Source organism: Notamacropus eugenii, chromosome 2 (assembly GCF_028372415.1).
Source record: "Notamacropus eugenii isolate mMacEug1 chromosome 2, mMacEug1.pri_v2, whole genome shotgun sequence".
Lineage (NCBI taxonomy): Eukaryota > Metazoa > Chordata > Mammalia > Diprotodontia > Macropodidae > Notamacropus > Notamacropus eugenii.
The window spans coordinates 110,264,924-110,285,385 of record NC_092873.1 but is presented as its reverse complement, the minus strand read 5'-3'; the positions used below and the strand labels follow the sequence as shown (position 1 = coordinate 110,285,385).

The following is a 20,462-nucleotide window of genomic DNA, read 5'->3' as shown; positions in this document are numbered from 1 at the left end:
CCTAATCTGCTATTTTTCAAATAAATTTGTCATTTTATCTAATATGTGACCTATTGTTAAATTACTTCTCACTTTCATTATAAATCATGTTTACTAAACAGAAACATCTTTAGGTTTCAGCATTTCTGACTATGATGCTATCTGTTCATCTTCCAGTATAGCTGCAGAGATTAGAATATTGATTCCGCATTATAATCTATAAAATCCCCAAAAGCATTCAAATCGGTTTCATGTTTTAAAATTTCACTTAAGTGATAAAACTTTTTCCACCAGCTATCCACAGTGAAGTTAATTCTTCATAAGGCAAAATGGTACTAATAAAAATTAAGTGTTTTCATTACTGATATAATTATGTGCTGAATTTTATTTTTTAAGTAACACTTTCTTAGGAAAAGCACTAAATTTATTCTTATTAAAGGGAATTTTTAAACTTATCTGAATATGATCTTCAATTTGAGAACGAGGATAATACTAATCTTTAAATTTTCCAAAGCTTTTATTGCTTGATTAATTTTTGATCTTTCTGAGTGTTAGTTGAGCTGGACTGCAATTCATTTGAAAGTGATGAAAATCCTTGCTGATTATTAAAGCAAGGTCTTGCAAGAAATTGTTAGCTAATCTCTTTGCTAAATCATTATATATATATATATATATATATATATATATATATATATATATATATATATATAATGCAGAATGCAAGTCATTCAATTGCAGTCATTTAAAAACTACATGGCTACCATTCTCAAGTCTTAATATTCAACCAATGTAATCATTTAAGTTTCTTTACCTGCAGTTTTCAGGTGAGTTTAATTTTATTAGATTGTTGATAAATATACTTTATCCAGGAATATTTGTAAATTAACTTGTTTCGTTTCAAATATTGCATCATCAAATGACAATTACAATCAATGATTTAAAAGGTATGCTGGAACCAAAAGAAATGACTTTTTTTGGCTGTTTTGCTATGGGGTGTCTCAGGTGGGGAGAGGCCAATCACGAGGCATCTGGCCTGACATATCTTATGTCCAGTGAGTACACCCAGTCAACCTCTGAGTCTTGATTATATGCCTCCATATAATTATTCTTCCAACTCCACGAAGCTTTTCATGTCTTTATAAAATAAGTATTGCAATTTGTTTTTTCATATTCTCCCAGTATCCCAGAGCAGTTAGGTGGTGCAGTGAATAGAGTGATAGCTCTGGGGTCAGGAAGACTCTTCTTCTCATGTTCAAATCTGACCTCAGACACTTACTCTGTGACCCTGAGCAAGTCACTTAATTATTAGCCCTCAGTTTCCTCATCTGGAAAATGAGCTGGAGAAGGACATGGCAAACTACTCCATTATCTTTGCCAGGAAACCTTAAGTGGGGCAACAAAGAGTTGGACACGACTGAAAAAGAATAAATAAGAACAAATCCCTCCCCTACTACCTTACAGAGTATATAACAAAGAATTTTTTAAAGAAGAAAAAAAGAGAAAAAATCAGCAAAATCAATCAATACATTGAGAAAGTCTGAAAACATATGCAACATTTCACAACATGGATCTCTGACAACATCTGCAAGTGCGGCAGGGGAGAGGTCTTCTTACATCCCTTCTTTGGAGTCATGCTTCCATTTTAGAAATTTGGCAGCATTCCCTTTCAGTTGCTTTTGTGGTTGTTCCATTTACGTTGTTGTAGTGACTGCACATGGGTGTTTCTTTAGTTCTGCTTGCCTTAAAGTTCCTATCTTTCCACACTGTATTCATCATCATTTTTTACAGTCCAGTGATTTTCCACGACATTCATGTACCATAATTCATTTAGCTTTTTCCCAATCGACACCTACTTTGCTTCTGGTTCTTTGTCATCACAGAAAGTGCTGGTAGAAATATTTTGCTTACTTTTGCATGACTTTATGCTAGAAATAGATATCACATTTGGAAAAGCTGCAGGGTCCAGTATTATTGGGCTTTCCAAATTCACAGCATCCCTTGGACAATGAGGTAGAGGGTAAAGCTGAAAAAGCCAATAGGCCTAAAATAAAGTCTATTTTAAAAATTTAGTTTCACCAGTAAAGTACTTAAAATATTGTTTGAAATATGAAATCAAAATTCTTCTAGTTAAATTCTTGAAATTAACACCAAATCATATGTAAATAGAGAAGCAAATAACATCAGCAATATACAGACACACACACACACACACATAGATGTTAAACTTTCCAAGAATTAAAATGTTAAAAAAAAAATTTAAGGTCACTTAAAAGAGATACAGCAGCAACATTAGAGCAAAACAAAAAATAGGTTCAGCCCTAATTCATTTTGTAGTAAGAGCTAACATGATATATGGGAACTGAGTCAGCCAAGAGGGTGGGGTCACTCTCCTTAAGGTGACTCCTCCTGGCTAAGTGGCGAATTCTCTGGATTAGGAATAGTAGTGCCCTCCAGACCACTGGTTCTTCTTCCATCCAGGACCTTGAAGTCATCAACCAGGGAAGCAACCATTGTGAAGAAAAAGCCAACCACCATCTACCATCCCCACCACTGGGGCAGCTAAGCCAGTCTTGCTGAAGCAGCAAGGTACCCTTGAGGGAAACAGAGGCAAGGCCAGCTCAAAAATCACCATTCCTACCCTTGATCACCATCTCTCCAATCCTAATGGAGACATCTACCACCCTGAACCTAAGCCCCTTACAAAAAGCAACCACTCCCCAGAGCCTTGATCCTGCTTCTGCCTCAGGCCCCACAGTGATCATGGAGGGAAGCAGTCCCTGGAGAAGGCACCTTACCTTCTGAGCCACTACTATACCCTACAAATACTACTACATCAATGGCCATCAATGGCAAAGGAAGTAATTTAAGAGCCTCTGGGGTGGCAGCATCTCTCAAATCTACCAGTCCTGCTTTTGTTTATCATTCTGGAAAACAACCTAGGTGGAGATGCAACTTTGCAATTACTTCAATAACCACAGCTATTGAAGACCCAGAAAAGATCTTTGTACCCACCAACATACTGGTAATGTCAAAATTGTTCGCAGAAAAATGGGATTATGTTAATGGAAATTACATTAAAGATATGCATTAGCATCTGCTTTGTTGATGCATCTAAAGACCATAGGATTTGTGGTTGAAACTTCCCCTACTCTCATGGAGACAGCACTTATGGGATGTCTTACTCTTCTATTTATCTCCCAAGCAGGTAGCTCAGAGTTAAGTACTTAATACTTTTTCATTCATTATTACAAGGGTGTAGAAGTTTACAAAGCACTTTACCCTCACAATGCATGACCACTGTATAGATTAGCAAAGTGAGGTTTAGTAAGTTTAAGTGATAGGCAATGGACACACCACATATTGCTAGTGGCAGAACAAGGGCTTGAGACCAGACTTAACTGAAGTCCAACGTTCTTTCACCACAACACTGCTACCTCTTAGTAAAGCTTACACTTCGAATAAACAGAGTAGAGAATCTGAAGATTATTTTCATTGGTGAGGTGGCTTTTTTTCAAAGGTATATGCAGAAATCTCTCCATAGAAATCAAAACAAAATTAAAATATAAATATTTTACTTAAAACTTAAGGCACTACATTTTTAAATGCATACTTTATCACATTTACACTTTATTCACACACAGTATTATATGAGGAGAAAATGAATAAACATTTCTAATCATCCTTTTCCCTTAAACAACTACCCCTTTCCCTCCTCCCTGCGCCCCCCCCCCCCCCCCATCCCCAGGTTTTAGATCTTACCAGATACTGGCAAACAAAAAGCATGAAAAAACACTTTCAACTCTCCAGTGTCCTAAGTAACTTGATATTCAAGTTCTTATAATGAGCAGATCACTACAAGGAATATCATATGAGTGGGTTGTTTTCAGCTGTTCATGGGAACAGCAGAACTGTCCCCATGTACTGAAGATACCTTCTATCAGTTTCATTCTTAACTGAAAAAGTTAAAACTCTTACTACCTTCAATTGACAATGTTGGAAACTGTTAAATCTCCAGTAATAAAGATTTCATTTTTAAGTTGTATACAAAAAGATAATCAGCCTTACCAATCAAATATTTGAAATGCTTACCAAAATGTACAGCAATTTTATAAGGTTAAGTTTACTAGATATTTTCCAGTGTATTACAGCAGCTCCTGGCTTATTTTCTAGAGTGGCAGACTAAAATTTTCATACTGTAAATCAACTCAAAGTATAATTTAATAATAAACTTTTCATTTTAAGTACTGTTCTTTCCCCAGAAAAATAAATATTAACAAAAACAAAAAAGAATCCAATCTTGTTGGAATTTAACAGATAAATGTATATTCTTGTTTTACATAACTCATTAACAAAACACATGCTACATTTTAGAAAGCTGAGATTTTCAGAAAGAAGTCATGAAAACTTTTTGAAGATCAATAAGCCTACTGATTGTAAGGGCCAACTTCTGCGCCAATTACTATAAAACAGTTAACTACCATTTTAGTCACTTGCTCTAAAAACAGTCGAATTGCCCAGATTTTAAAGTTCTGAAAATATTTTGCAATTATATTCTTGGATTGATTTTGTTCTACAGGTAAGTTTCTAGTCTGGATTGTGGTAATGCTTACAGTAATCCACAAAAATAAACTAGTACCCCTCAGATACAAATATTTGTCAGAAAGGTAAATAAATAATCCTAAAATAATCTGTTTGTTCATGTGCTCTCGATAGTCAATATTCCCTTTACCTGCATGAACATTAATCACCCTTAAGTTATGTCTGCAGAATTGGACTGGGACTCTTTGTAGAGGTCAATCAACCTGATTAGTCAAAGAATTCTGCTACCAGAATAGAGGCCAGAGTTGACTACACAGATTGATTCAGTCTGCCAATCAATAAGAATGCTGTATTCCATCATCACAAATAATCAAAAGTTAACTCACTTAGATAATGATGTTTATAAGCTCAGCTATTCAATATTTCACACTACTAACTTTTTAAAGATCACAAGTTGTATTAACCACTTATCTCAGGCATTCCTCTAACTTTAGAGACAAAATTTTTCCACTAAATAGTTACTGAGAATGCAATGTGTTAACTTCCTTATAAGAATCTTAAAATTCTCAATTAGCATTAGGAAGTGCCACCCTTGGACAGAGAAGCACACTTCTTCACCATCAATCTTTGGCTTTAAGCCAGTCAAAACATGAGAAACAATGCTTCTGTGATATAAATAAGAACTGAAAATAAGGTCAATAAAGTTATTTGGGACACTCAGCATTGTCACAATGTGAATAAAAATCACAGTGTAAGTAATTTTTATTCTTCAAAGATGACACACAAACAAGGCAAAAAGGTCCTAAATCTCAGTACTTAGTTCTTTGAACTATGTAACTGCCTAGAAAGTTGAGCCACCAAGAATGTTCAAAGGGGAGAGAAAGTACTTCTTAAATCTAATACTTAATGTGTTTCCTAGTAACAGGATATCATGTGGTAAAGTAAATAACATGAGAAAGTTAGCAATAGTAACCAAAACCAGTGATTAAAAAAATAAGTATAATTTTAATTCATGAGTTACAAATATAGAATGTTTAAGTGCAAAAGTTTAAGTGTAAAATAACTTAAATTTAAGTGCAAAAATAAAATCTTCCTAAGAGGTTAATCCCAAGGATTATTTGAAAGTCCACAGACTTAAAGTTAAAGTCAGGTTGTTGGGTTCTCGCTTAAAAAAAAAAAAATGCTCAGGTGCCATATAGACAACCAAATCTGTAACTCAGGCAGAAAAGGTTTTCATAAAATATGTAACTTTCTCCTACTTTTCTAATCAGATACAATTCATCAAGAAGACCCCAAAAGAGTAAGTCATAAAATTAGAAATATTTCTCAAGAATGGTGACACACACACTTGGCTTGCAAAAATTTAACTTCGATTACCTTTCCTAAGAATCAATGCTTCTTAAATTGGATCTCTGCTTTCCTATCTCCTAACTCTATGTCAAAGGCAGCATTTCACCACATGTACATATTACCTGAGGGCAAGGGTCTTATTAAAGGTTAATACAAAAATATAGAATCTCTTTTCTCCCTGATACATGAATGTGCAAGAACTGCATGAAGAATTTTGTTTCATGTACAAATAAAAAAAATTCACTAGAGACCTAGATAATTGCTAAATTTTTGGTATCTGGAGGTGCAATACTTGCAAAAACAAAAAGTGGCATAAATAATTCTGCACAACAGATTTTTCTGGTTTGCAAAGGAGATCACTTTTTGGCTTGTCTAACAAACTTATCTATGGTCAGTCAGAGTAGTTTATATTTGCTAACACACCGAAAGATGTATAAAAACAACTGTGAACGTGTTTGGTCTAACTCCTTTGTAATTCTTTCAAAGTGTACCTTTTGCTGATATACCATTCAGCATAATTCTCCTACATTTGATGACTAACTCAAATGACTGCTTCAAGACACAAAGTCAAAACTTTGCACAGGCTATCCAATCAATGGATCATCATCTTCTTCTTGTAGCTGAAGTCGGGAAAACGGGCGTGGAACAGACAGTTTGTTTTTCATGATAACGATGAGGCCGGTCACAGCAGTTAACACCAGAAGGGCACCCATTACTATTCCGATAGCTTCTGGGAGATTTATGCACCATTGATCAGCTAATAAACATTTAGTGTTACTAAAGGTTCCATTGTTTGGATGTGGTTTTAATCCCAGGATGTGACACATCATAGGATAAATATCTACAATGTTAATTGTGCTGTGCTTATAGCCTTTGTGAAAAGCAGGGCCATGGGCAGCCAGGAATGGATGCATGCTTGGCAATTCATTATCATAACCATGGTCACCTACTGGAAAAAAGAAAGCAAAAACCTGTGTTAGTAAGTAGATTTTCTTTTTTGGTACCAAAATATATATTAAAAAAAAGTTTCCAATATAAGCACAGTAGACTCATGTATGACCTCTGATTAAACAAATCATTTTGTGCAGAGATTCAAAAATCAAGGTTTCAGGATTATGGCTGAGCCAGCTCTCTTCCTCTATCCCATTCATTCCCTTGAATCGAACTCAACCCCCACCACCTTCAAGTTTCAACTACATTTCCCTCTCACTTTCCTCATAGTCTCCAGACAAACTCCCTTCTAAGGTTCTGCCACTCATCCTCACAATTTCCCAAGGCCTCCTACAAAGAGTGCTTGGGGTGGCAAATTGTGAGTATGAACAGCAAGGGAAACAAAATAAAGGAGTAAGAGCATAAAGGGAATGCAGACTTTGAGAAAGCAGAAATGATTAGCTAAGGTCCATGAGGCAACAACATGGACTAAGAATTACAAACAGTGGCTCCCAGTCAAATTCAGACTATCAATAAATACTGCAGGAATAATGATTTCATGATCAGGAGTCATTTGATTAGTAAAGCCTACTCCTGCCCCGGCCCCCCCCCCCCATTAATGCAACTTTCTACAAAAATTTCAGAAATATACAATTAAAACTTATTTTTAAAAAAACCTTTTTGGGAACAGAGACATGAAGCTATGGCATATGAATAACCATTAGAAGTATAATAAGCTAAGGTCTGTAGTAACAGTCTGATTTTAAAAAATATTGGCCTAATTAAATGAAAATTAGTATGTATTTTCAGGCATTACAGTGCTTAACTCATAATATGTTGCAAAAAATCCTTTAGGTAGCATCATCTACATAATGAGATGATTATATTTGTTAGTATAAAATGCACCTAACATTTCTAAAACTATATCAAATTCATTTTTAATATTTGATTGCTGATTCAATAGGACCAGGACCAGACTTTCTTCAATCACACGAGTTTTAGCACAACTTTCATTGTTTCATGTCCACCAACTACGGGTTGAAGAATGCTTTTCCTGAAATTTTATGATATACCAAATTATTTTCTTAAGTGTTAGAAGTGAGCCATCTAACAAGCACCCAACAGTGAAAAATATAATCAGGAAAGCCTTTATTAATCTTTATGTCCATTCCCCCTGAATGGCCAGGTAGTCTCCCTAGTAAGGTTACAGGACTACTACAACACATTCAGAAAAATGGAGCTTCTTATACTGTTTTCTGAACTTTGGATCTCCCGCGATACCATCCCCTGGCCATGTGACTTTATGTTCTCCTCTCTGATAGACTTTTCTTCACACAGCTCACTGAGCCTATGCATTAGTTTCTGACCTCTAACCTGTCCATGCTAGGTGGCAAACCTTATCACCTAGGACTGTGGAAAACAGAATTTCCTTGTTTCCACATTAGCATAGTAATAACATTTTCTTAGCATAGTGATGATATTTATCTGACTTTGGGAGGGAGGTCCCATACATAATTTTTTCCAAATACTTTCAGGTTACCCCCATGTAACTAACTATTTCTGATGGAAATTTAAATGTGTTAGGTAGCAGTACCTCCATCTCTTCACTGGAGAGGTGGGAACCTAAGAATATGGGTCACTACATACATTATTCAAAGATGACAATTCAAAGTTGATTATGATTAATGCTTTTTTCTTTGTTACAAGGGTATATCACAAATGACAGGTACATAATGAAAAAAGGCAATTAAAAATTTAAATAAAGGGAGAAGGGCAGACCTACAGAAGAAGAAATTTGTAAGTACTTTTCATTTTCTAAACAGGATTGCACTAAACATAATGTAATGAGGTTCAAAATGAAAATCATAAGTCATTTAGAAATCAATTTTTGTACTATGCTATAATAATATCATCAAGCCTACTCAGATCCACAGGATTACTAGACCCTACACTAAATGGCCTCAGACTTCCATGCTCTTCAAGTTCACATGTCTATTTTTAAAAGTCTATTTCTTCCCTTACAAAAAAGCTACCAGTTACTTCTTGCTGCTGTTGTGCTCTACTTCTAATTTGCTGCTTAAAATCTGTGACAATCTGTTGTGAATTTGTTAAGATTGTATAAAAATCTAAGATCTCATTAACAGACTGAACAGATGTTGTGACACCTACTGAGGCAGATTTAGCACTAGAAGAGACCTCAGAAATGCCATAATTATGAAACACCTGACAAAATTCTACCAATTTTGAATGTGAGAAATGTCTCAAATAAGTAACACAGAAGCATTTCTACATCTGAAAATGTGATTTGCATCCTTACCAAGCAAGCAGAAAAAGCACTTACATTTAAATGATTCATTAAGCACAATTGTCCAGCCTTCATCTGCAACCAAAAGGATTGGCTGAATTCGTGCACTGTGTTGGTAATGAAATCTTCCAGGAATATCATCTTTAAGATAGACTTTCATGTGAGTACTGCAGTGTTCTAGTTTTTTAAAAACATATGTTTGATCTGGGAGAAAAAGGAAATAAATGAAACATTAGTCAATGAAAATATTGCAAAAGAAAAACGCGATAAGGATTAAAGCAATCACCTTGTCATTTTTGTCTTTTGGTGGATTTCCCTTGTATCCTAATACTTTTCTGAAACTATTAATCACCCAATTAGTTTCTTTAATGATTTTCTGGGGTTTTCTAAGTAAACCATCATGTCTTCTTTAATAGTGACAGTTTGTCTCCTTTCTATGCTGTCTTGCTCCTCCTATCTCACTACTTCTACTGCTAGCATTGCTAGAACTTGGTCAAATAAAAGGGGCATTTTTGCCTTACCTCTCCATTTAATAGGAAAGCTTTGAATAGTTCTTCATTGAAAGGATTGCCTAACTTTTGGTTTTAAAGCTGTACTTTCTATCATATTAAAAAAAAAAAAAAAAGGTCCTTCCATACCTATGCTTTTTAGCAGTACTAAGTGCTACATTAAGTCAAAGTGGGATTTCTTTATATCTGTTGATATATTCATGCAGCTGTTTTTAACATGACTAATTATCCTAAATGCTTTCCCATGTTGAAAATGGCACAAAGCTAACTTGGTTGTAATGAATAATTGTGTATGCATGTATGTTTGTGTATTTGTGTGTGTGTAATAGTAGTCTATTGGCTAGAATCTTATTTAAAATTTTTGCATCAATATTCATTGCTGATATTGATCTACAGTTCTCTTTGCTTTATTCCTCTTCGTTTTGGTATTAGAATCATATGTTTCAGAAAAGGAGCTTAGTAGAACACTTTCAATTATTGATAATTTTTGTAGTAAAGACCTTTCAAGGTTTGATGGAATTCATTTGTACACCTGTTTGGTCAGAATTTTTCTTTTCCCCTTCTTTTATTTCATTTATGCTTTGTTCAACTTTACATTCTAAAACTGTTAAAAATGACTATTTCTTGTTATTTGAGATGTTATGAATTTGTGCCCATAAACATACTTTTACTTTAAATTCATTAACAGATGATTGCATATAGTAGATTCTGATAATTCTTTTTATTTTCTCTTTTTTCATTAGGGTTCATAATTCATAAGGTTGACTTTGAGAAGAAAAAAGTATTCTGCCTAGAATTTGCATAAGCTATTTTGTACTCACTCCCACTAGCAATCTCTGACACCTGAATACTTGTGGAATAGTTTCCAAACCACGAACACTGCCTAACTCATCTATATTCCTTAAAAGACAGAGTAATAATAATCATTATGTGATTATGTTCCGATACTTTAACTATAAAATCACTGCTCTTTTAATGACTTTGTGGATTATCTGTAACAATTTTTTAAAATGCCTATGCAACATATTAGCTTCTGCCAACTTAGATGGCAAACTAATTTTAAACTCACTTAAAAAGGAAATTTAATTCGGAAGTAAACATAGGGCAAATGTAAACATATATTCTAAAAGCTAAAACAAATGGCTTTTAAATTATCTGTGGACCGTCTCTACTTCAATGACAAAAAAATAAGGCATAATTATGTAACTAAACTGCCACCCTGGATATATATCCAGTCACTTAAAACATCCAAGCCAGCATTTTTATACTTCCTTAACTGCAAGAGTATGGATCTGCCTAAATTAGAGACAGATTTGCTAAAAACCCCAAATGCAACTTTTTACATTCCTCCCTCCCCCAACAGAACAACAGCTTTATTCCTGTCTAAATATATACATACTTTCTTTAGGCAATATTGCAGCAACTGGGGTCGTGTCTACTATAGTGTAGTTTGAACGATCAATGCAGGCATCCAATTTTATCAATTTATCCTTAGAACACTGGGTCATCCCATGATCACTTGTAATAATCACATTAAGGCTTTCCCACAATCCCAAGGTCTTGAGTTTCTGGACAAGGCGACCAATGTGCTTATCTACTTGTTTCAATACAGCACTCATTTGCTTTTTATCATCAGGTCCATATTTGTGTCCACTTGCATCTGGTTCTTCCCAATAAAGTGTTGCAAAGGTAACCAAAGGATCTGAGTTGTTCAGCCATTTGGTAAGATTATCTAATCTCTCATCAAATGTTACTGAAGGATTATAATTCATAAAATAGGAAGGCGTTGTATTGTGGATAGCCACATCAGTTCCAGGCCACATAGCAGCAGCACTCGTTCTGTTTTCCTCAAGTTCGTTGGTTACCCAAATAGGGGTTGCTTCATTCCACCAAAAAGGATCTTTGTCTTTAGATTCTGAAAAACTTTTTTGTGTTTCTGCATCATACATTGAGTTAGCCACGATGCCATGGTTTTCTTCATACAGGCCTGTCACTATGCTGTAGTGATTTGGAAAAGTTTTTGTGATAAAAACGTTCTTAACATGCTCCACCAAGACACCATCTTCGACAAAATTACGAAGATGAGGAAGTTCATACTTCTTTAGATAGTCAGCCCTGAAGCCATCAAAGGATACCAAGAGTAATCGAGGCACCAAATTATATGTAGAATTACCTCTGCAGCTAGTTATAATTCCAGAAAACAGAAGTGTCAATACTAACTTCATTGTGGACATCGTTCCAAAAGGCAATAGCCAATCTACCTAAAAATATAAAAATATTCAGTTCAGCAGTTAATAACTGATTTTTTTAAGTTAAAAAATTATTGGAGATCATATTTTAAAATGGATTCAATTCAGCAATAATAAAATTGAAAACAAAAAAATTACTGTGCTTACTTGAACATTTCCACTGTTTTCTTCCTTCATCGTTTAAAGAGGGGGAAAAAATCCCTCTCCCCCACCCCCAAATTATTATCTTGTACCTGGTTGCCCCAGTTTATCTGCTGCTGTTAGAAGGAGCTGCTGTGAAGGTTTGACAAAAACAGATGATATAGTATAAATTGAGTATCCAAGAAAACAAAAATGTTTAACAATTGTTTTTATACTTTACTGCTCTTAATTTAATTTTTTGAGAGTCTATAGTGTTGGGATGGTGGAGGAAAATACATTTCTTGCTTAAATGACTCTTTACACTTCCTGAAAGACATATCTCAGAGCCAGGGGAAGTAGAGGTAAATGAGTAAATACTGTGCAAAAGAATTTTCTTCATTCAATGTTTTCTCCTAAATCTACTCCTAATTTGCTCACTACAGTCTGCTGCAGGTAAACTTAAGAAGGCATATAAGACTGTGTTTGCAGCAGGTACACCATCCTCAAGAACTCTGATTTAATATTTTCCACATTAACATGAACCATATTCCTCCACTCCAGAAAGCACCCTCTCTCTCAGCTCTCTCATCATTGTCAATGACACATTTATCATTCCTCTCTTTCAGGCTCACAACTTCAGAGTTAACTTTACTCCCTTTCTCTTTTTATCTCTATATTTTAGGTAGTTGTTAACTTGTCAATCCTTCCTCTTAGGACTTGACCCTTCTTCTTTTCCATTTTTTTCCACTTTGAACACTTTAGTTCAAATAAAACATTACCAGAATAACATCCTCATTGGTTTCTCTGCTTTCAGTTTGTCTCTACTCCTGAGCATCAAAAACATCCTTCTACGATAATTTCTCAAACATTATATTCACCATGCATTGAAAGATAATAGATTTTGAGCTGAAATGAACCTCAGAGACCATTTAATTCCACCCTCTCATTTTACAAATAAGGAAACAGTCTTAAAGAGGTTAAAGGATTTGCCTGGGTTCACATAGCTAGTTAGAAGGGACCTTTGAACCTAATTCTTATTCACAAAACTTCAGTGGTGCCCCTAATAGCCTTTTGTATCAATTCTTATATTCTCCTGCCTAGCATTAAAGGTACATAAGTCATCATCATCATCACATTTTTATAGAATTTTGTAGCTTACAAGGCACTTTTCTTAGAATAACACTTTTAAGTATGTAGTATATCAATTACTCTTCCTTTAACAGAGAAAAAAATCGAGGGCCCTGAGAAGTTGAGCAACTTACCTGTGATCACACAGCTAACTCAAGTATCTGAGGCAAGATCCAAACATGGGTGTCCTGGCTCCCAATTCGATACTCACTCAAATATCCCATGGCCCCTTCTCATCATCAGTTGCACCCTACTACTGTTCCTAAACGTTACTACTCCCCTCTATATGCTCTCTCCAGTTTGGATTCCTCATTGTTAAGAACACATCTGGCCTTTTCCCTATGCTAATCCTCAAAGGTGAAATGTCTCTGCTTTCCAGTCAGTGCCCTGCCCCTAAGGTAGCAGATGCCCAGCCCCACTCACTTTATTACACCACCTTTCTAGTACTGCCTATGCTCCTCCCTCAGCTATTAAGCTACCTGTATACATGTGTATGTATTTTCAGTAATATCAAAGTGTAATTTTTAAATTCTATATTTCTCTTGCATCCAATTGAGATGAAGTTACTTCAGGGCAGAGGGCTCTATTTTTTACTTCACTTAGAGCACCTGGTATAGTGGTAAGTATTCAGGTGCTTAATAAAAGCTACTAAATTTGAGTCACCAACTGGCTTTGCACCAGGTACTAACTAGAAATTCTGAAAAAAAATCTTTTCCATGAAGATCCTTCAATCTTGGAAGATTCCCACAGCTCAACTCCAATTAACCTAAGATTACCTCTCTTAACAAAAAGAACAGGGTCAAGCACCTCAAAAAGGCCCTATCACACACTAACAATTACTAATAACTAAGGAAGGGAAAGGACACAAGGCATTAATACAACCTATATACATTCCACAAAGATTCCTCAATATAAGTTATTTAAACTACTAAACATACAGAGAATGAAGAAGGAACATGGCATCAGATGTCATAGATTTAAAGCTATGTAACTTGGTCAAAGATCTGGCTCTCAATATTTAAAGTAAAAGGATGGTGTAGGACAAGATACAGAGGTAGCCAGTGGCTTAGTGAACAGAACAACAAGCCTGGAGTATGGAAGACCTGAGTTCAAAATCTAGCCTCAGATACTTCTTAGCTGTGTGACCCTGGTCAAGTCACAAACCCTGATTCCCTGACAAATTGGATCCACTGGAGAAGGAAATGGCAAACCACTCCAGTATCTTTGCAAAGTAAATCTCGAATGGGGTGACAAAGGGTCAAATATGACTGAAATGACTGAACAACAAACAGACAAGAAATTTTTAACCCAGAGTTGATGAACTTAAAATTTTGATAACTATATTTCATTATAATTAGTTTTCTTTGTAATCCTATGTATTTTCATTTTATGCATCTAGAAACATTATTATTCTGAAGGATTCATAAATTTTGCCAGGCATGACAGAAAAATGCTTAAAAACTATTTTAATTTTTAAAGCTAGAAGAAGACATCATAGTTCTGGGGTTCTTGACGTTTCTTGTGTCATGGATGCAAACCTCTTTATTTCTTTAGGAACTATGTATTATCATTAGAAAAACAAAGAGGCAATATTTTTTAAAACAGACAAAAGGAAAAAGTATTAAAAATGATTGAAAAGCATTAGAAAGCAGTGTGATATTTTCATGATGATGAATGTCAATCTGATGGCATTTTAATGGATTTAACTTTCTCCTGAAGTGCTGCCATCTTCTGGCAAATCCACTATACTGAATTATATATAATTAATAACAATCAGCCCCAAAATCTAAAAAATTAAGTAAAACCAAGTAATCAACAATACTGTAGAGCAGCACTGCAAATTATAGAGTATTTACACTAGTTTTTAACATTTTTACTCATCTCAAAGAAAACATACAGCAAAACAAAATCAGCACTGCCACTCCTCTACTGGTTGAAAGCACATAAATTTTTAAGTGATGAAAAATTATTTGAAAGAATACTTTTATTTGATCAATGTATTTATACTATTGGGCAGTTAGGTGGCCCAGAGTGAATAGAGTGCTGGGTCTGAAGTCAGGAAGACTCATCTTCTTAAGTTCAAATCCAGCCTCAGATATATACTAGCACAGTGTGACCCTGGGCAAGTCACTTAATCCTGGTTGCCTCAGTTCTGCATCTGTAAAAGGAGCCAGAGAAGCAAATGGTAACCCACTCCAATATCTTTGCCAGGAAAAGCTCAAATGGGTTCATGAAGAGTCAGACAACTGAAAAAGACTGAACAACAAAATTCATACTACTGAAAGAAATCTGAAATTTTGAGCCCCTCTCTAGAAAGAAAAGTTGCTTATTTATTCTGATCTTGATAGATGTTTCAAAATTTTTAATGTGTATCAAAGATTGGTCAAAATTTCAGGACTACTGAACAGCTAAAAAACTAAAAGCACACAGTTAAAAGTAGAAACTTCTAAAGTTTATATGTTGGAAGCTGCTTGAGAGGGTACAAAGTGATCTAGATGTCACCACTGAAAGTTATCTACACAAACAGTTCTCTAATCTGGTATTCACACTCATTTACACTAAAGCTATACTTTTCTGACTGTTGTAAATGGGAAAAGAGGCAGCTAAGTGGCACAGTGGATAGAGTGCCAGGCCTGGAGTCAGGGAAACTCTTCTTCATGAGTTCTAATCTGGCCTCAGACACTTACTAGCAATTCACTTAACACAATATTTGCCTCAGTGTTCCTCAACTGTAAAATGAAGATAATAACAGATAAACCCCAGGGCAGAGGATGTTGGAAAGATGAAATGATACAATATTTGTAAAAGAACTACTGACAAGATCTGGCATACAGTAAGTGCTATATAAATGTTAATAGCTGTGAAGGGCCTTCTTAAATCCATGTTATATGAAGATCATTTGAAGTAAGTTAGAGTATGTATATTTAGGGAACAGAATATTACTGGGTCTCCCACCAGCTCTCCATTATGATTCTATGAACATTCTAAATAGAAGCACGATGGGTTTACAGATATATATATTTACCCAGCTGACTTTGTCCAAGTGCAAGGAAGTCTTACTTCAATGCCATTCTCAGGACTCACATCACAGGACCTGTTTAGGGACAAAACACAGTAACAACAATATCTCTAGCACATCCTCAACTCAAGGCCCTTCACAATGAGTCAAGTTAGATTATAATCTAGAATTTCTGATTAGGAGTGATTTTTTTTCTCCTATACATCACAGACAATAATGTCACAATGAGGTTTTGGTGCAAACAACGGGTGTGTATTCCAAAAGAGGGGGCTCAGTACATGAGTACCACTTTTAGCATTGTGGCCTGATCACTTTCTTTCTGTCTCATTCTATAACTCCCAAACAAACTCCCATAAAAATGTTTCCAAGTAGTTTCCCCAAGCATTGGGATATAAAGATGATGATGAGCTGGCCCTCTAGTCTAGAAGACCCTAACTTTAAAAGTTCTGCCTCTAACATGTACCTTGTTACCTGACCCTGTGAAGTCACTGAACCACACAGGGCTCCAAACAACTTTCTAACACATAAATTGCAATGCCAAGTGTAAATCTGCACTGATGGAAGGACTTTCCTACTCCTTATAATGACAAAATTAAAGAACTGGGAAGCAAATGCAAGATGTTCAATCTCTATACAAAAAGAAAATTTTAGAGAAGCAGGCAGAGTGACCTTTGTTATTTCCCAGTGTATCTAGAAGCCCAGACGATATCACAAGGTTATCCTCTTGGAGAAGTCAAAAATATCATTACACTATCTCCTCCAGTTATTTTTCACTCTTAAAGAAATTCTAGCCCTTTTGAAGCTGGCATCTGAATATTCATCATCTAAAGAAAGGTATCACTATTCATATATTATTACCTGCAATAAAATTTAAAATATCATATTAGTTCTACAAATACCTTTTAATATCTTGCTTAGAATGGGGTCCTTAATTTAAGTGAGAAATTTTAAATGGAGTCTTATTTGCCTAAAAATATAGATGATTTTCTCTCCTGGTTTAAAAATATTTACTCACTGTGGGTATGCAACTTTTTGGCTGTTTCTCACAGCGACCTTGTCAGCATGTTAAGAAAAAGCAATCTTGTGTTCAAGATAAGGAAGGCAAAGTAAATGATCTTTAAGGTCCTTCTAAGTGTTTAAAAAGTCATATGATTCTATGATTTTAAATTATTCCAGATACCCTAAGTGATTAGAACTTAAACATTTGACAATATATCTAGGACTTTTCTACTATGGTTAGTGGAATTCACACTAAGGTAAGGAACTTTGGGGTGTGTGTGTGTGTGTGTGTGTGTGTGTGTGTGTGTGTGTGTGTGTGTGTGTGTGTGTGTGTGTGTGTGTGTGTGTGTGTGTGTGTGTGTGTATGCGTGTGGGTGTGGGTGTGGGTGTGGGTGTGGGTGTCCTTCATTGCCAAAGAAGACCATGCCATCAGAGAAATAATGACATGACTTGCATTTGACTTTGCTTTGAGTGAGGGAGGGCTGTGCAGGTCACCAGCCTCACTTCTCCTCCAGAGCCATCTGAATCCAGTGACCAGATATTCATCAAGATGACTGGAGATGACCCAGGATGAGGCAATTGGGGTTAAATGACTTGCCCAAGGTCACACAGCTAGTGAGTGTCAAGTGTCTGTGGTGAGGTCCCCAGCACCTAAAACATACTAGAGGCTTTATTAATTACTGTTGTCTGATTTGGGAGGAGAAAAAGTTGTGTGCTTAAAATAAACCATATAAACAAGCATAAACCCAGATCATATCAAGTCAGAAGATGCCTTCAACACTTTCCCCTCCTACTACATTTTCCACTTAAGTCTTTGCCTTTCCAGACCACATGACAGTATTTAAAGCTGGTAAGCAACTCAGAGACTATCTAGTCCAGGAGTGGGGGGAGCCTGCAGCTTTGAGGCCCCATGTGGCCTTCTAGAAGCCTTAAGTTATGCCTTTTAACTGAAGTCAGTCCCACCCCTGACATAGTCTAATCTCATTTCATTTTATGAGGAATAGACTTAGGCTCAAAGGGTACCTTGGTTTCCCCAAGGTCCATTGATCCCTTTGTTAAATTCAACTCAAGCCTTTATTAATAACCTATTATTGTGTCTAAGGCCCAGAAAGAACAGCTGCTCTGACTTCATGTTATTTCGTGAAATCGATGCCCACCCAGGTGTGGGAGCATCATATACCTCCACTTAACATCTTGAGGGTCCCAAGCTAAAGCAAACAAGCTCACATGACTATCTAATTTCTGCCCACTCTGCCCATTTTGTACCACATCCTCCCTGAACTTAGTCTTTGCCTTCCCCGTAACTCTTTAGGAGGTCACACACCAAAACCCCATCGCTCCCCGCAGGGGACGAGCCACCAGCCCCCTTCCTCAATACGGGCACCTTTTCTCCCCTGAAATTCCGGCTCCCTTCCATCCCACGTTCTCTAAGGCTCCCCAACCTCCAGCCCCCATCTCCATCCTCTCATTCCCCCTTTCCCAGCTCCCTCCTTCTCCCCCTCCCCTCCGTCCCCAGCTCCCTCCCCCTCCCCTCCGTCCCCAGCTCCCTCCCTCTCCCTCCGTCCCTTTAGCCCTTCTTCCTCCAGCCCCGTCCCCTGGTCAGACCCCCCGCCCCCCGCCCCTCGCCCCTCGCCCCTCCGGCCCCGCGGCTGCCCTTCCTCCTCCCTTGCCCGCTACCCGCCTCAGGTCTCCCGACTTAGTGTCTGCTCCTCCCGTTTCCCAACGCCCCCGACCGTGACTCGGGGTAAAGGCGACCCAGAACGGCGAGGACTCACCCGCCGCCCGCGCCTCGGAGAGCGGAGCCTCGCGACCCCGGCCGGGAGGTGCCCTGGGAAGCAGGGTGTGTGGTGGCTGGGGCGGTGGCGGTCCCCCCCACGGCGCCTGCGCAGCTGTAGCGGGCGTCCGGGTCGCGGTTCTAACCGCCCGGAGCAGCCGTCGCCCGGCGAGGAAAAGGGGGGGGTGGCAGGGTGGTTGCCGGGCGGTTCTGACCGGCCGTGGGGGGGTGGGGATGGGGGAGGGGATGGGGAAGGGGGATGGGCCGTGTTGGGCAATAATGGGGAAAAGGGTGTGGCGGAGCTGTTTGAGACACGCCCGACGATTGGCCGTCGGGGCAAGGGTGGGATGGGACCCGCCTTCTGATTGGTCGGCCCCAGGATGCTCCCAGAACACAGGTGATTGAGGTGAAACGCCGGCTTAGAGGACGGATAGAGTTCTCCTCGGTGAGCGGAGCTTGGGCTGCAGGGTTTCGGGACCTCCCTGCTCCGGGGGCCAAAGGAAAGAAAAGGGGCGAGGAGAGAGAGGTCCCAGGGGAATGAGCCTCTGTGTCCGCCTCGATCCACACCGTGGGCTTGTCCTTGCCACAGACCGCTCCCTCGGAGCTTCCCCGCGGCCCTTCCTTCACACCGTCCCCAGCCCTGCCTCCCGGGCATCGGAGGGAAGCGAGCGCGGGGCTTCACCTGGAGAGGAGCACACCTGGCGGGTGGGGTGCCAGAGCCGGGGGCGGGGCCGGGTAATTGGATACAAGAAGTATCTCTGTGCCCCCTTTTGGACAAGTCACTTTCCCGCCCCGGGCCTCAGTTTCTTCACGTGTGAAGCGAGAGGGTTGAGGCTAGAGGAGCGGGCTCCAGCCCGCAGGTAGCCGGCGCTCTCACCTGAGATCATTCCACCGCTCCTGGAGCCTCGAGGAGACCCAGGACGGAGAGATGGGACAGAGGGGGGAGGAAAAGGAGGCGTCTGTTTTGGCTTTTTCTTCTTAAAAATTAGGCTTTCAGAAGAGATTTTGGAAATGTTTTGTGGACTTGTTAGGGACAGAAATGACACCTGGGGAGAAAGGAGGGAAAGGAATAGGTTTTTTTTTTAAATTAGGTTTTAGGACCCTTTGGGAACAAGCATTTCGTGGGCTTGTTAAGGACAGAGAAAGGTGGCCTGGAGAGAAAGAAGGAATGTTTTTCCTTTTTAAAAATTAGGTTTTAAGAAGAGCCTTTGGTAAAAGTCATTTTGTGAACTTAAGGATAAGAGAGATGAGACTTGAGAAGGAGTAGTCAGATTTTTTTTTTCTTTTTAAGAGGGTTAAATAGAGCCTTTGGTAATCAACATTTTGTGAACTTGTTAAGGACAGAGAGAGGTGGGGAAAGAAGAGGAAAAGGACTAGTGAGTTGTTTTTTTTTTTTCCTTTTGAAACATTAGGTTTTGAGAAGAGCCTTTGTTAATAAATATTTTGTGGACTTGTTAAGAACAGAGGGAAGAGACCTAGGAAGAAAGGAGGAAAAGAGTAGTTTTTTTTTTTAATTAGGTTTTAAGAAGAACCTTTGGTAACATTTTGTAAGCTTGTTAAG

General features: G+C 37.9%; 1 protein-coding gene across 3 annotated transcripts; it reads right to left on the bottom strand.

The window, feature by feature from the left end:
- Positions 1-3,534: 3,534 nt before the first annotated feature.
- On the bottom strand, positions 3,535-19,574 carry ENPP4 (ectonucleotide pyrophosphatase/phosphodiesterase 4). 3 transcript variants are annotated; one of them, XM_072642339.1, is made up of 5 exons: positions 18,903-19,574; positions 16,135-16,203; positions 11,012-11,873; positions 9,140-9,307; positions 3,535-6,817 (listed from the first exon to the last, which is right to left on the bottom strand). In XM_072642339.1, exons 3-5 carry the CDS (start codon positions 11,844-11,846, stop codon positions 6,453-6,455), a joined length of 1,368 nt encoding a protein of 455 aa, XP_072498440.1. In that variant the 5' UTR covers positions 11,847-11,873; positions 16,135-16,203; positions 18,903-19,574; the 3' UTR covers positions 3,535-6,452. The 3 variants fall into 3 exon arrangements, with proteins under 3 accessions (XP_072498440.1, XP_072498441.1, XP_072498442.1); XM_072642340.1 differs by lacking the exon at positions 18,903-19,574 and adding an exon at positions 18,809-18,877; XM_072642341.1 differs by lacking the exon at positions 16,135-16,203 and having other exon boundaries at positions 18,903-19,121.
- Positions 19,575-20,462: the final 888 nt, after the last annotated feature.